At 31.6% G+C, this 16,075-nt stretch overlaps 1 protein-coding gene across 2 annotated transcripts in view; it reads left to right on the top strand.

Moving 5' to 3' along the window:
* Positions 1–16,075, top strand: part of LOC127719676 (kinesin-like protein KIF20B) — a 55,710-nt gene that overhangs the window by 4,075 nt on the left and 35,560 nt on the right. For both annotated transcript variants that reach the window (XM_052225912.1, XM_052225913.1), the window contains exons 4-16: positions 1,037–1,157; positions 1,553–1,777; positions 3,274–3,385; positions 4,148–4,219; positions 5,970–6,116; positions 6,753–6,918; positions 7,417–7,516; positions 8,196–8,314; positions 9,086–9,225; positions 9,831–10,002; positions 12,035–12,199; positions 13,673–13,744; positions 15,748–15,837. In XM_052225912.1, the coding sequence (XP_052081872.1) occupies positions 1,037–1,157; positions 1,553–1,777; positions 3,274–3,385; positions 4,148–4,219; positions 5,970–6,116; positions 6,753–6,918; positions 7,417–7,516; positions 8,196–8,314; positions 9,086–9,225; positions 9,831–10,002; positions 12,035–12,199; positions 13,673–13,744; positions 15,748–15,837 (1,701 nt within the window). The remainder of the gene's footprint in view (positions 1–1,036; positions 1,158–1,552; positions 1,778–3,273; positions 3,386–4,147; positions 4,220–5,969; positions 6,117–6,752; positions 6,919–7,416; positions 7,517–8,195; positions 8,315–9,085; positions 9,226–9,830; positions 10,003–12,034; positions 12,200–13,672; positions 13,745–15,747; positions 15,838–16,075) is intronic.

Below are 16,075 nucleotides of genomic sequence, written 5' to 3' on the forward strand. Positions count from 1 at the left end.
TGACCTTGACCTCATTTTCATGGTTCAGTGGTTATAGTTAAGTTTTTGTGTTTTGGTCTGTTTTTCTTATACTGTATGCAATAGGCCTACTGTATTTGGTGTATGGAATGATTGTAAGGTGTACATGTCCAACTGGCAGGTGTCATCTGACCTTGACCTCATTTTCATGGTTCAGTGGTTATAGTTTTGGTCTGTTTTTCTTATACTGTATGCAATAGGTCGACTATATTTGGTGTATGGAATGATTGTAAGGTGTACATGTCCAACTGGCAGGTGTCATCTGACCTTGACCTCATTTTCATGGTTCAGTGGTTATAGTTAAGTTTTTGTGTTTTGGTCCATTTTTCTTATACTGTATGCAATAGGTCTACTATATTTGGTGTATGGAATGATTGTAAGGTGTTCATGTCTAGCTGACAGGTGTCATCTGACCTTGACCTCATTTTCATGGTTCAGTGGTCAAAGTTAAGTTTTTGAGTTTTGGTCTTATTTTTTAATACTATATGAAAAAGTTCAACTATATTTGGTGTATGGAAATATTATATGATCTATATGTCAGTCACGCAGGTTTTATTTGACCTTGACCTCATTTTCAAGGTTTTCAAGGTTCATTGCTTAGTGTTAAGTTTTTTGTGTTTTGGTCTGTTTTTCTTAAACTATAAGCAATAGGTCAACTATATTTGTTGTATGAAAGAATTGTTAGCTGTACATGCCTGCCTAGCATGGTTTATCTGACCTTGACCTCATTTTCATGGTTCATTGGTCAATGTTTAGTTTACTTGGTTAATGTTAAGTTTATGTGACAGTTGTAATAAAGCTTTATATTTAGGACTATCAACATAATATCAATGATTAGTAAAGAAGGCGAGACATTTCAGCGTGTGCACTCTTGTTTCTCCAGTGACAGTGTGGGGTATGTGAGCGCACTCACTAAGGTTCTTTAATTTAAGTAGTAAATGTAGAAGGTTAGCTTTAAATGGTGTGTCATATCTTATTAGTACAAATTAAAATCTTGAAACCTGACTTTATTTTACAGGAACCTGATGTGATGAGCCTTCTTGGTGATGATGCCTCAGATATGTCAATTATAACTAATACTACTACATGTTCAGAGAGTTCTAATGTGTCATATGGTCCTGCTGGTAGAACATCCAAAGGTATATATATACACTGCAGTAAATACATGTCTAGTCTATAAAGAAACTTTCACATACATTTTTCTTTGTTTTCTAATCGTGTACTTTAATTTTATGTCCTATATTTCTATAAGAACTTTTAACAAGTTTTTTAGGAGATTCTACCTTATTTACTTACTGGATCTTCAGAAATATTCATTCAATGACCTATGTTCTGAAAAAAGCATGATTAACAATAATATTGTTTCCTTCACAATAAAAGAATAAATTTATTTACCTGAAAAATTTTGAGTAATGGCATCTTTAACAATGCAGTTTTCTCTGTTTTAGATTCACTAAATAATGTATATTCCCTCCTGGAAAATTTTGTCTATATAAAGGTGTCAATAAAATAACGGTGCTGTTTTCTTTTTAAGATTCGTTAGATGAAGTATTTTCTGACCTAGAGAACCGTGTTCGTGAGGAAGCAGCAGTAAATGTAGAAGACCAAGGTCTTATGAAATTCTCAGTTTGGGTCAGTTTTGCTGAAATTTATAATGAACAGATATTTGATTTGTTGGAACCAATACCTAAGAAGAAAACCACACGAAGGCCTGTTCTACGACTGAGTGACGATAGAAATGGTAGTCCATATATTAGAGGTAAGAAGAGTTACAAATCTTTATTCATAAAATTAGTACCTTTACATCGCTGTTCACATATTATATACAAAAAAATATTCGTTGTTAAACATGTTTAAAAAGGAATTTCCTTTCAAAAATAAACATTCCTATTCAAAGTAAATCAAAATTTTCATCATAGGTATTCGTACAATGCATTGTTTTCGACTTACCACTTTTAAATTACTTGTCTATGCTAAAAACTAACTACCTTCATGTGTATATAAATGTTCATTTAGTGTAATTGATAACAAACAAGCAACAAAGTAGCAAATAAACAGGAATTGAATTGTCCATAACCTGTGAAAACATTGCAAAATCAGCCTAAACGTCTTTCAACGTAGCTTTCAGAATTGGCGAAAATGTTTTCCCTTCAATTCAAATGAATAAAGTCTATTCGGAAATATCTCTTTTTCCAGTACGGTGGCCCTATGTTTTTATTTCTTTATTTTGTTTAATAACAAACTGCATGTTCTATTGAATTTTCATCAAGAAAACAATTGGTCAATTTTTTTTAACTTGATTTTTTTATGGAAATTTCACCATCAAAAAGACAGGAAAATTATTATAGCAACTCATCATTATCATTTGTCCCTCAGAAGATGATAATATCAATAATGTAATCTCTAGTAACAACAAGGTTAACAAAACAAACAACTTTTATGTGATACAGAATTTTTATAAGATATTACACTGCTAATAACTACAAGTCCTGATTTCCAAATTCCACGAAACAGAGGTTGTTTGAAATCGAAAAAAAAAGGTTGTGACCCCATTTTTTTCTTGGCTAATTTTAAAGCTTTAACCTAGCCTAAACTGAAAATAAAATTTTAAAGAAGATATTATTGGTAAATCTGAATAATAGAAGGATTTGTCTTTGTAGCAAGCAGCAATCAATCCATTAATTTTTATGTATACATAAAACTTGCAACAATTGAAAAATATCTAAAATTACCACATGAACAAACAAACAAAATTGACATATATAATATATATATTAAAATAAGGAGATGAGGTATGATTGCCAATGAGACAACTATCCACCAAAGTTCAAATAAAGTAGATATACTTGTTTTCAGAGAAGACAACAGTGTAAATCAATTACAATTTGTCAATTGATGCATGAACCAAATTGAACAAGTGCAAGCCTAAATGAACATTTTTATTATACCCCCGCTTTAAAAACGTGGGGTATACTGTTTTACCTCTGTCAGTTTGTCCGTCCCGTGAATATTTTTCGTCACATCTTTCTCAGGAACTACATTACAAGGATTTCTGAAATTTGGTTTCAGGGTTTATATGAGTCAGCTATAATGTGTGATGTGTTTTCAGATTCATCACTCAACAACTTCCTGTTTACCTTATGCTTTTAGCGGGCGGGGGTATCATTAGTGAGCAGTAACTCACAGATTCACTTGTCATTTCTATTTTTATGCATTAACCATGTATTTTACAAGTTATAATCAATGCTGTTTTAGGTTTAAAAGAGATCCATGTAACATCAGCTGATGAAGCTTACAACTTACTAACTGTGGGACAGAAAAATCTACGTACAGCAGTTACTAAACTAAATCATCAGTCATCAAGAAGGTTTGCAACTACAATAACTTTTAAATTGTATGCACTGATATAAAAAATAATTAATATCAGTCTAGTAATTTATATTTCCTGGTTAAAATGCAACTAACTGTCTTTATCTTGGTATTGTTTTATTTTGGCAAACTGTTAGAAATTTAGTAGTATTTGTTTGAAATTGTTGTCTTTCAAACATCATTTTAAATACACAGTGACACACATTATAAGAGTTTTATGCAATTTATGATTTTCACAGTCCAATTTGAAGATTTTAGAGTATCTTTCATTTACGTATACATAGCTGTCTTACATCACTTAAAATTCATATAAAATAAAAATGAAAACCACAAGAATTTTGTCTTTTTAACTTTTTCGCAGTCTTTGGCTGTTTTAGTGAGCATTGTACATGAATAAAATCATAACCTTAAATGTGAAATTTCGAGTTTTTTATGTCAATATTACCAATATTTCATGAGAAAGAAGCATACAAGTTTACAGTAGCACAACATGACTACATAGAAATTTGATAAGATATACATGTATAGCTTTAAATACGTTATCAAAGGGCATTATTTTTACCACCCATTTTGTCTTTCACTCTGCAATCAATGACCAGATTATTTTGTTGATGGAAATTACATTTAACCTGCTTCGAACATAAATGTAACAAAAGTGCCAGTATTTTTATATAGTGTTTTTCATGTCAGGTTCAGTAGTTGGATATTGTAAAGCATTTTATGAATTGTATATAAAATGTGAGCTTCATTTATATTTCAGTCATTGTATTTTTAACATCAAGATTTTACGAGTAGTTGACAAAGGAAATCCAAACCATGCACGTGTCAGCATGTAAGTACTTAAAAGTTATTCTTTGGTTGAATAAAGAAAATATTCCATGTACTTTAACATCTGAATAAGTTGGAATACTAATGATAAAGATTTTAGAATTTTTTTTAAATCTTCATATTTTAATCCCAGCCAGAGAATTTTTGAAACTCGTAATATAAATGTCATTGCACAATTGATGACTTATGCAAAACATGAAATATAGAAGGGGAAACTAATGAAAATTTAACAACAAAATGATCCTGAATATTGCTAGAAACAAAAATTAACAAAAATGTAAAATCTTACATCAGTTATGTTTATAGGTTTTTGACACGAAGTATAGTTCATACATCAGAATAATATTTTGTTTAATTTGTTCCAACAATTATACTAGCTTTGTTTGCAAATTGGAAATACACTATGACTGTTTCCTCAGGAAAAAAATATTTTGGTAGAATATTTGTCAATCTATTTAACTAACTTTGATTTATATTTTAATCTCGAAAGCTATTTTTGTTTGTGCATATTCACATTCTAAATCTAATATATCTGATGAAAGTAAATATTAGATAAAATTGGAAATGAAAACAAATATATTTGGAGTGACTATAATCCTCAATAGATAAAACCTTATTGGCACTAATTAAGTTTAGCTGGATGTAATTTAATGTAGCTGTTAACAAAGATGTCTGTAGCTCTCTCTTGAATTTAGAATTACTGTGTTAAGTCCAATGATGATTTTTTCCTTGCTCACAGATAGCTGTCTCTGGTCAGCATGTAGATAAAACCGGCCCCTAATTTAAACCATGTGAGGTTCAGCTTGGGGCTGAGGACTTTTTATTTTGAGTCTTCCGTAAACCAAATGATGCCTTTAAATATACAACAACAATCATACTAGCTTTGTTTACAGAATGTATAAATCATTATGACTGATTCATCCTGAAGCTATATGTGTCTGTCTACTTAAAAAAAAAAAATTTCCCTACAAACTCTTATATTTTAATCTCGATGGATTATTTTGTTGGTTCATATTCACATACAATTTTAAATCTGAATTTAAACAACATTTTTAGCAAATTATAGTATCAGTGACATTTTGCCAGCGAATCATGGCAAAAACGATTGTGATAACTTCGTATTCAGTTATGGACATCAAGGATATATGACTCAGTTATCTGACAACACCTGTTTCTAGGTTCTTATTAAACATGTTAAATGTAAGGTAAAAATTGGAAATGAAAAAAAAATCTGGAGTAATTAGTGATGAGTAGAAAATCCTAAAAAAATATTAAAACCTTAATTGCATTTAATTATTTAATTAAGCTGGATGTAGTTTTAAAAAGCTGTTAACCAAGAGGTTGTTTGGAGGTCTATTGATTGAAGATTTACTATGTTATAACACGTATCAGTCCAATGATGATTTTATCCTTGCTCACAGATAGCTGTCTCTTGTCAGCATGTAGATAAAACTGGCTCCCTGAGTTAAACCATGTGAGGTTAAGCTTAGGGCTGAGGACTTATTCTTTTAATAAGCATAGAATATAATATGATTTTTGATATTTGTGACTAAGAAAGTATGTATTGATATTTGTGACTAAGAAAGTCTGTATTGATATTTGTGATGAAGAAAGTCTATATTTATATTGTGACTAAGAAAGTATATATACATGTATTTATATTTGTGACTAAGAAAGTTTATATTTATATTTGTGACTAAGAAAGTCTATATTGATATTTGTGACTAAGAAAATGTATATTGATATTTGTACAGGTTGTCCCTTTGTGATCTGGCTGGTTCAGAACGACACTCTAAAACTCAGAGTAAAGGTGATCGACTGAAGGAAGCAGGTAATATAAATACCTCATTGATGACACTTGGACGATGTATTGAAGCACTACGGAATAATCAGCATCACAAGTAAGTACAGATGAGTATGTCTTTATTTCACATTTATATCTTAAATTGATGTTGATATAGTTGTAAGAACTTTAAATAAGTGCAAGAATACGAACAAATTTAATAAACTAAACACCAACAGGAAGACATTTTTTTTTGTACTTGAAAGGCATGTTTAATGTTCCATTTGCTTCCTAGTCTTGATAAAAAAAACATCATTGTGATGTTCTTCACATGCATTGCAGCAATACAATATGTAATCCTCGTTTTTCAGTAAGTAATTATAGGTGTGGTATCTCAGTAATAACTTGTATGATAAACGATGACATTGGTTATAATTCAGTAAGACAAATTAACCACACATAAAATTACATATGATTGGTACTTTAAGACAGAGGTATCAACATTTCACAAACAGTCTAGATTCTTTTTTTGAGTCAGTAGAACAACACAGATTAAAAAAAACCACCTTGTGTTTAAAGATTGAAACCAAAGAAATTGTGGCTGTTTCATTAAAATGTACATTCATATGGTACTCTGTTAAAGCTTTAAATATGGTATAACACACTATAGACATGATTTTCAGGAAAAAAATCAACAATGAAATAATTAATAATGTTTTGTATTATAAAGTAAAATTTAACACACTGTTTATAGAGATAAAACCCAGCTGATACCATTTAGGGACAGCAAGTTGACAAGATTGTTCCAGAATTTTTTCTCTGGCAGAGGAAAAGCCGCCATGATTGTCAATGTGAACCAATGTGCCAGTATGTTTGATGAAACTTTACATGTCTTCAAATTTTCTGCTGTAGCAAAACAGGTAGGGCTATACTAAACAATTATTTAGTGGTTGTTGCTTACACTTACTAAAGATAAATCACTTAACTGGCCAACTTTTATCTTACAATAAAGTTGCATTGACAATATAGCAACACCACTATTGTTCATATGTCACCTTTTTTAATTTTATACAAAAAACACACTTTAGAGACACAGCAATCGATTTTTCATGACACATTTGTGAAATGGATGAAAGGCTATAAGAGAAGATGTTGGTAAAGGTTAACGAGACAGCAACCCAACAACACCTATAATCAAAACACATCTATGATCTATGAAAAAATCATGTAAAGACAAATTAAAAGAACTTTATTATAGTTGTGTTCAGCCCAGAAGGTCAAGAGGGTTAATTTATATAGTCCTCCTCAGAATTAAATAGATGTAGGATTATTATACTGTATATATTGTCAAACCTGTTAAATATGTACACACAAAATGTTGTCAAATAAATACTTATATCTTCATTGTGTGATTGTAGGTTGTGGTTGTTCAGAAACCAGAACCACCGCCAAAGAAGAGACTGAAATCTGCACCTCCTCCTAAAGTCCCCAGACCATCAATTCCATGGGCTACACCAGGTGTGTTTTAGTATTAACCAGGATCACAGGTTTACTACAGTGTTAACCAGAAATTGATAATAATATTACATATATTAACCAAATAACAGCTTATTTCAAGAGTTGGACAGTTATCATTCCAAAAATTTCAACTTTTCCCATTAACTTGCTGACATGCTTACATCGCAGATGTAAGCAGCATTATTATGGATGATTTTAATCAATTATTTAAGTCGTTTCATTTATTTTGCCTTTTTATTTATAACTCTCCTCTGAAGTTGAGGGGTATACTGCTTTGCCTCTGTCCATCTCTCCTATGCAATTTTAGTCCCATTTATGACAAAACTACAAATCAGAGGTTCCTGAAATTTGGGATCAAGCTTCATGTGAGCATGCGTTAAAGTGTGTGAGGCATGTTCATCACTCTTCATTCCTGTTTATAGAATACTTATACTTGTAGTAAAGGAGGGTATAGCTCTCTTTTTCAGAAGTCGGGGGATTTGGTAAGAGCTGGTAAAAAATGACACTTTTAAATGAGAGTGGATGTGCTTTCAGATAAATTGCAATGATTATCAGATAACTTTTATTTCAAGACACAATCATCCATTTAATGAAATTATAAAAATCACAAGTATTTCTTTATTTGTAAAATTCTTTGGTCACACAGATTTGTTAAAATGAAGAGCTTGTGATTTTTCAGGTGCAGCTGACATGTCACTGATGAACTCTGCCCTGAAACGTGGACAGCAGATTCCATTGCCTGAGGATGATTTTGATGATGATATGGACTCGGATTCTATGGATGATTCTGAATCGGCTGTAATTATGATAATTTTAGATATAGAATGTTTTAAACTCATGATTAGAAAGGCCAGATGTTACATGTCAGGGTTAAATGAATGACTTCAATATTTTTACTGTTTAAAATTATCAATGAAATGTCTATGCTTTTATTGGAATTGCATAGATTTACCATTTATTTCTACTATTTTAAGGTATCACAACAGTGTAATTTAGAAAATTGGGGTTTGGTTGTATGTGAATAGCTATATCTTTGTCATTTTAAAAGATATTAACTTATAATTAAGACAAATGAAGTACTGTGGATTCATTATTATTCTAACTTATCATTAAGACAAATGAAGTACTGTGGATTCATTATTATTCGTGGGATACCAGTTTTTCATGGGTATAGGTTGAACCACGAATTTTTAACATGTTCAAGTACATATGTTCTATAGGCTTGTATGCAGAATTTTGTAAAACCACGAAATCAAATATCCACCGAAAATACTATTTTTTCTTGATCCAAAGAAATTGGTACCCACGAACAAATAAATGAACCCACAGTAACATTTTAAGTAGAAACATTTCCACAGAGCTGGTAAAACCACCATTACTTGACAAAGTCTTAATGATCATAAATAAAAGAATTTTTTTTTACTATTACACCATTCTTATTCTAAAATTAGCAATGCCAGCTTAGAAGATACTAAATGCATGTTTATTTCATCATATAGTACATAAAAAATGTCACAAAACCATATGTTGTTCTTCATGAAAAAATTATGAAACTTTTTTATTTTATAGGAACTAGTACGAATCATTGATAGTTTGCGTGAGAAACTAAAAGATGAAAAACGTGTTAAATTGTTGATGGAACGAGACATCAGGGAAGAAGTGTGTAAAGAAATGATGGAACAGATTGTTAAAATAGAGAACGATTATGAGTGAGTAGTATAAAGGGAAAAAGTGTTTGCTTAATGTCTACAGTTCAATTAATGGGGAGGTCGTCTCCACAGAATTATTTCCGTGATTGATGTTAGGTTTTCAGTCATTTTTATAATCCTTGGAAAGTAGCTGCAGTCGCTATTAGTAGGTTTATGTTAAGTAGTTAGATCTGCATGTTTTACAAAGTGGGTAAACTGGGTTGAATGATGGGGAAACTGAAGACTTCCTCTGGACAGAAAGGGTATGTTTGATGGGGACAAATTTGCTTTGGAACAGAACAAACCCTCAAAGAATTGTAAGATTTCTTCTTGCAGAAAGTCTGACAGTCTCCCATTATGAGGCATTTGATTTAAAGTCGTCACTTTAACCAGATGTGGCTATGTATTTAATCAGCCAATCAGATGCCCATCTTAAACATGGGTTTAACTTTGAGAAGCAAAGAATCCCTTGCTACATCACAGTCATATTTAAATTATATCACATTGGAAAGTTGATAATATCTTTAAAAATAGATTGGTTAACAGACTTTTATCATGTAAAATACAATATAAACACGTTTTCTATTTCAAACTGGTAAGAATGATGTTAAATTTCGTTGTTACAGAGAACAGTTACGGGAACGTGAAATTTTAGCTGAAGAGATGATGGAGAAGCGAATAAAAATTTTAACTAATTCAATAAATCCACGGAAAAGACCAAGACAAGAGGTCATGGAAGATGAAGATGATGAGTGGGTGTCAAGTATATTATTACACCAGGAGAAGGTCAAAGTTCAGGTTTGTATCCAAGGATAAACTTCTGTCTCTTAAACAAAAAAAAAGGTGTTATTTCCCAATAACTATAAAATCAGAAACAGTCATTTAACCATTGTTATGGTATCTTTACAAATATGAAAGAAGACGCCCCTCCAAGCAGACAGAAAAAAATGCTGCATACAAATGAAAATTTTAAGATCACTGATTACAATACATTTCATTGTTGTCTGTACACATGGTAGATAACAATTTAGCCTACTATAAATTGTGTAGAAAAGTCACAGTAGATCAGACTAGAAGTCTTATTTGTTATCCTGACAGGGATCATCATGCTACAACTTGCAAAAGCTGAATTTTAAAGTCACAGTAGATCAGACTAGAAGTCACAGTTGTAATCCTGACAGGGGTCATCATGCTACAACTTGCAAAAGCTGAATTTTCCCAACTGTTAAATGTTGACTCAGTACATCTTGAATTATAATAACAAAAATTAGTGGAACTCTTTAGATGCCATTTTAATACTAATAAGTTGCTGTAAATTCAGAAATTATTGTGTGCATTTATCATTGCGATTTTGTCATTTTAGACTAAAATGCAATTTTAATTCTTGCGATATTGAGAAAAATCCTGTTTAATTCATATAAAATATTTCAAAATGCGAGTTTAAATTATTGCGATTATAACCCTGTCGCATTTTTCGCAATAATAAAAACATCGCAATAATTTCTGAATTTACAGTATATGTTTATTCTCTTATCTTCCAAAGTTAACAGGTTCTATAAATTGTTTAATACCGTATATCAGGTTTTTCTCATGTCTTTTTTTCACGATATGATAACAAAATGGGCAGGTTAAATTTTCACTATGTATAATTTTCACTGAATGGGAAAATACACGCGAAAAATAACTGTATTGCATTGTTAAAAATGTAAACTTGATTGACTGACAGGTAGTCGATTGCAAATAAGTATGAGTACGAAAATACACACAATTCAGTGAACTTTCAAGGAACATAAAATATGTACAGACATTGGGGCATGCTAAAAATTGAAGGTTTTGGTCATTACAGATAGACAAATATCCGTGTAAATGTGATTTATTTTTATTTTTTATTTTACATCAGATGAAAAATGTTCATGTTATGACACCAATCAATAGATAGTCGCTAATTAACATCTTTTAATCTGTCACTGATTGCTGTGTTGTCAAAAGGTGTGCCATGTATGATTAATCATTTTAATTACAATAGAAACAGAAATCTTAATTAAGCATACACTTTCTTGTGATCTACAGAACAACACAAAAGACTCGACAATCAACAATATAATATATGAAACTTTCAAACAATGATAAATCTGGGAATATGCAGTGAAATTTACGCTGGGTCAAATTTTCGCGTTTCTTTAGCTGCCACGAACAAAGCGAAAATTAGACACACGCGAAAAATACCCAATATACAGTAATTGAAATACAAGGTCTTTGATTTAACCATTCAAGAGTAGCAATTTCTTCGATTGTGTACTGCTTTTTCATGTAGAATGAATAAAATGAAGTGTGGGGTATGTGTCAATGAGACAGCAACCTGACGACACAAAAACCCAAAAGACATCTAAAAGTAAACAATTTTTATAAACAACAGACAGGTGTCTATACAAAGTGTCAACTTTTAAATCTTCTCAATCTAAAAAAAAGTTCTGCATTAATTAAACAGAAGCTATCAAAGATCTGTCTTCAATACCAAATTATCTTCTACAAATAACAAAAATGTTTTAACTGTAAAATGAACCAACACTGGAAGTGGTGATCGTGCTTATAACATAAGATACCACTGATGTAGAGTTCTCGAAAATTGCTGGACCAAAGGTTTTGACCACCAAATTTTGCAAAGGACCGACACAATTTTGGTATTTTGCAATAGAAATAATAGTGAGGACCAGCAGATTTATTCCAAGGACCACCTGTGAAAAAAGATTTCGAGAACTCTGCTGACGAGATTGATTTGATGTTGTTGTATTGGTGTATTACTCTTAAACAGATAACGATCTATTTATAGGAAAAGGATGAAGAACTTGAAGGATTGAAAAAAGAACTGGAAACCACAAAATCACAACTGAACATATACATTAAGGAACAGGAGAATTATATTGCTAAGAATACATCTTTACAGTTTAAATTAGCTGATACCGAGCAAGTACTTGAACAGGCCCAGAAAGACAAGGTACATGTATGATCTAATGGCAATCAGAAATTATATAAAGTTTGATTAATACAGTGCAGGAATATTATATGTGAGATAAAAACCTGCCATAACTGATTCATGTTTATTTGACAAAAAATGGACATTTAACGTTCATTTTTTGTCTCGCTTGCGACTTTCAAAAGTTGCAGTATGTGAGACATAGTTATTACTATCCGGAAGCGGCGTAATTTATTTGTATATAGCTTTATATTTCAGAAGGTAGAAGACCTTGCTGCTTCATATCTTGTATGCAGATACCTTATGTTACGAAGTTTCCGTCAATCATATGTCCATTTTCCTTGACCTCATTTTCATGGTTCAGCAACTGCTTTGTCATGTTAATTTCTCACTTATTATGAGTAATAGGATAACCATATTTGGTATATGGGTTCCTTGCAACGTCTACATGTCTGTCAGACAGAGTTCACCTGACCTCGACCTCATTTCATGGATCAATGATCAAGGTTAAAGTTACATGATTAAGTCCGTTTCTCAAATACTATAAGCAGTAGGTCAATTATGTTTGGTGTATGGAATGATTGTAATGGGTACATGTCAGTCTGGCAGGTTTCATCTGACCTTGACCTATATTTCATGGTTCATTGATTAATGTTAAGTTTTGTGTTTTTGTCTGTTTTTCTAGTACTATAAGCAATAGGTCAACTATATTTGGTGTATGAAATGATTGTAAGGTGTACATGTCTGCCTGGCAGGTATCATCTGACCTTGACCTCATTTTTATGATTCAATGGTCAATGTTAAGTTTTTGTGTTTTGGTCTGTTTTTCAATTAGCATACGCAATAGGTCAACTATATTTGGTGTATAAAAAAATTGTAAGGGCTGTTCCATAAAAACATACATGGGACCCAGGGAAGACATTTCCAAATCGCAACTATGGGTGGGTGTCATCTATGTTTTTGCATAGTGGAAATGTAAGTGAAATTTTAATTTGCTTCTATAGGTGGTTACCCCATTTTTAAAGTGCCTTCCCTGGGTACCATGTGTGTTTTAATGGAACAGCCCTAAGGTGTATATGTCTGTCTGACACGATTTATTTGACCTTGACCTTGTCATAGATCTTTAAAAATGTTTCTGTAATGCTTTTAGTAAAACCTTTATCTTTAAGATTTTCAACATAAAATCAATGGTCAGTAAAGCAGGCAAGACATTTCAGCGTGTACACTCTTGTTAATATAATCACATTAACAAAATGTTTACCCAAAAATATATTTCACATATGTTCACTTCTTTGAATAAACATCTCTTGCTGCAGCATTACCAATATGTGCTGACACTGTGTTAAACTGCCAACAATCAATCAATTGTATATCAAGATTGAACGGGCCAATTAAGTGGCCTTATATCTCCTTATAAAACATATCGTAAAAAATTAAATGTGTCTTCTGCAGTATGTACTACATGTTTATGAATTTTATGTTGTTTACCTATAGGAGGAAGCCAAGGAGGAGGTGAAGAAAGTCAACAACAAAATGGATGAACTTGTAACTAATACTGTAGAAAAGGTAATCCTTAAACCTCTTCTCCAAAGGAAAGGGGTTATACTGGTTCTATCCATGTTTCTGTCTCTCGTAAGATTTTAGTGGCATTCTTCTTGGGAACTAATAATCAGAGTTCCCTGAAATTTGGTATCAAGCTTCATGTTTGCGTGCTTTACTGTGTGTGGCATTTTTACATCAACTTCCCATCAGCTTCCTGTTTACAGGTTACTTGTATGGGGTTGGTGCAGGGGTATAATTAGTGTACAAGAGCCAACAGTTAAACGTCTTATTCCTAGTATGTAAAATAGACCAATCAGTTTACTTCTGAATGACTACTTGTACTTGAAGACCACATGTGGCACCAGTAAAGGTTTAATAGTGAACATAAGTAAGAGCTGTGAAGCAACTGAAACTTTGTACATTTGCATTTAACGATATAACCAGTCTTCACAATAGACTTTTTAATCTGAAGGCCCGACAAAAATTTTACAAGCCTGGGCTGATGAGCCTGTGGATGAGTGCGAAGATTGTATAACTTGAACATGTGCTAAATTTTAAGTCTACAGCCATAAAATTTGGGATTCAATGACATTTTGCTAAGTCTGCAGGTGCCCTTGAATGATGTCACATGACCAATATTTCTCTCTTTGTTCATGTTAATAAATTCAGCATTGATTTAAATGCTATTTGATCAACAATAGTAAGCATGGTATAATGATGCATCAGCCTCTTGTGTGTGTCACTCTGACCTAACTTTCAAGTTTTCATTTACATCGGTTAAGTTTATTTCTCAAGTACCAAGTGCCTATCAATTATGTTAATTGGTATATATTAATAAATTCAGGTGTGGTTTCCACTGGCGGTCAACTGTTTCACATTTTTCGAAAACAATAAAATTGTGGCGATTAAAATTCATTATTGGCGAGAGAAGTATAACGATTCGACTTCGTCCCTCTTGTTTATTTTTTTTCCAATTTCTTTGACGTTTTCCCTAATCCGACAATACTCGGATTTTCACCTTGAACTAGTCACGCATTACGATTTTGACAGAAATAATCAATAATCAGCTGATTGCATTTGATAACAACAATAAAATAATTAGTAAAGGAGCTTATTGCATTGTTTAATGAAATTGTGTGGTTTAATGGTGTCACATGTCACCTAAAGAGTAGTTTTTACAACTTTAATTGAACTAATTATTTTGAAGTGGGTACTCACAAAAGTTTTATCAGCACACGTGTTTGAAGCATAGTTTTAGGTTTCAACTTTTACTTTTAACGTTGGTCTGGAAAAGAAATCTTGTTTTGAAGAAAAACGTTCAAAAGTAAGAAAAATCTCTGACTTTAGTCTTTGTCCTTCAACTAAACAGGAAGTATTCGATAAACTTTAATATTGAAGAAGTCAAATATGATGATTTCATGATTTATATTGCAATTTTACAGTACATTTAAAAAATACTGAAAATCAGAAATGTTCGTTATTACTGAATGTTTATTTATTACAATGTAGATTATTAAATAGACATGTAGAACAATAATAAATGAGACAACAATGCTGCAAACTGATTTTTTTTGTTTTTTTGTTAGCAAGTAGACAAATTTCAAAAAAAATATATGTTTCTGTTAGTCGGCAAAAAAAATATTGTTTTGGCAAAAAAGAATATAAACGCAGGTTAAACCCTGTATAACAGTGCCTACAAATGAATGTAATCTTTTTTACAATCATATTAGTTTTAATGTATTAAAATGAAATGTGCTGGTAAATGTTAATGAGACGACAACTTAACAACACATAAAAATAGTAAAGACATATTATTTTTAGTATTAAGAGAGTACCAGTCTTTAACCTATTGTATCCAAATTGCAGAGTTAATATAATAACTGTATTAGATTATCTATGTATAAAGATAGAACATTGTGCTATGATTGGTCACTTTGTTTTCCTTCATATTGCTGTGATTGTGACAATTTATTGCTACATTTACATCGTTTTGAACATAGTTATAAAGAATGTTGCCTATTTTACAGAGAAAGAGTGATATTGATTTAGGAGATACTTGTTTGTTGGAAACCTTGTCACAACAGTTACAGCAGGCCAAGGATCAGATTAAAGAACAGGTAATTAGGCTGATCAAACATGGTATCTTGACTGTTCACAGATATTATTTAAAGAAAATATCAGAATTTGAGAAGTATTATATTTCAAGATCAAGCTGATGCTACTGATTTTGTTCAGTGAAATCTTAGTTATTCAGACAAAATGTTAGAACTAAACTTACACATAATGCTGAACACGTATTAAATGCCAATGGATAAAAAGTGATATGGAATATATGTCAAAGGAACAGCAACCAAT

The sequence above is a fragment of the Mytilus californianus genome, unplaced genomic scaffold (assembly GCF_021869535.1).
Source record: "Mytilus californianus isolate M0D057914Y unplaced genomic scaffold, xbMytCali1.0.p SCAF_11, whole genome shotgun sequence".
NCBI classification, from domain to species: Eukaryota; Metazoa; Mollusca; class Bivalvia; order Mytilida; family Mytilidae; genus Mytilus; species Mytilus californianus.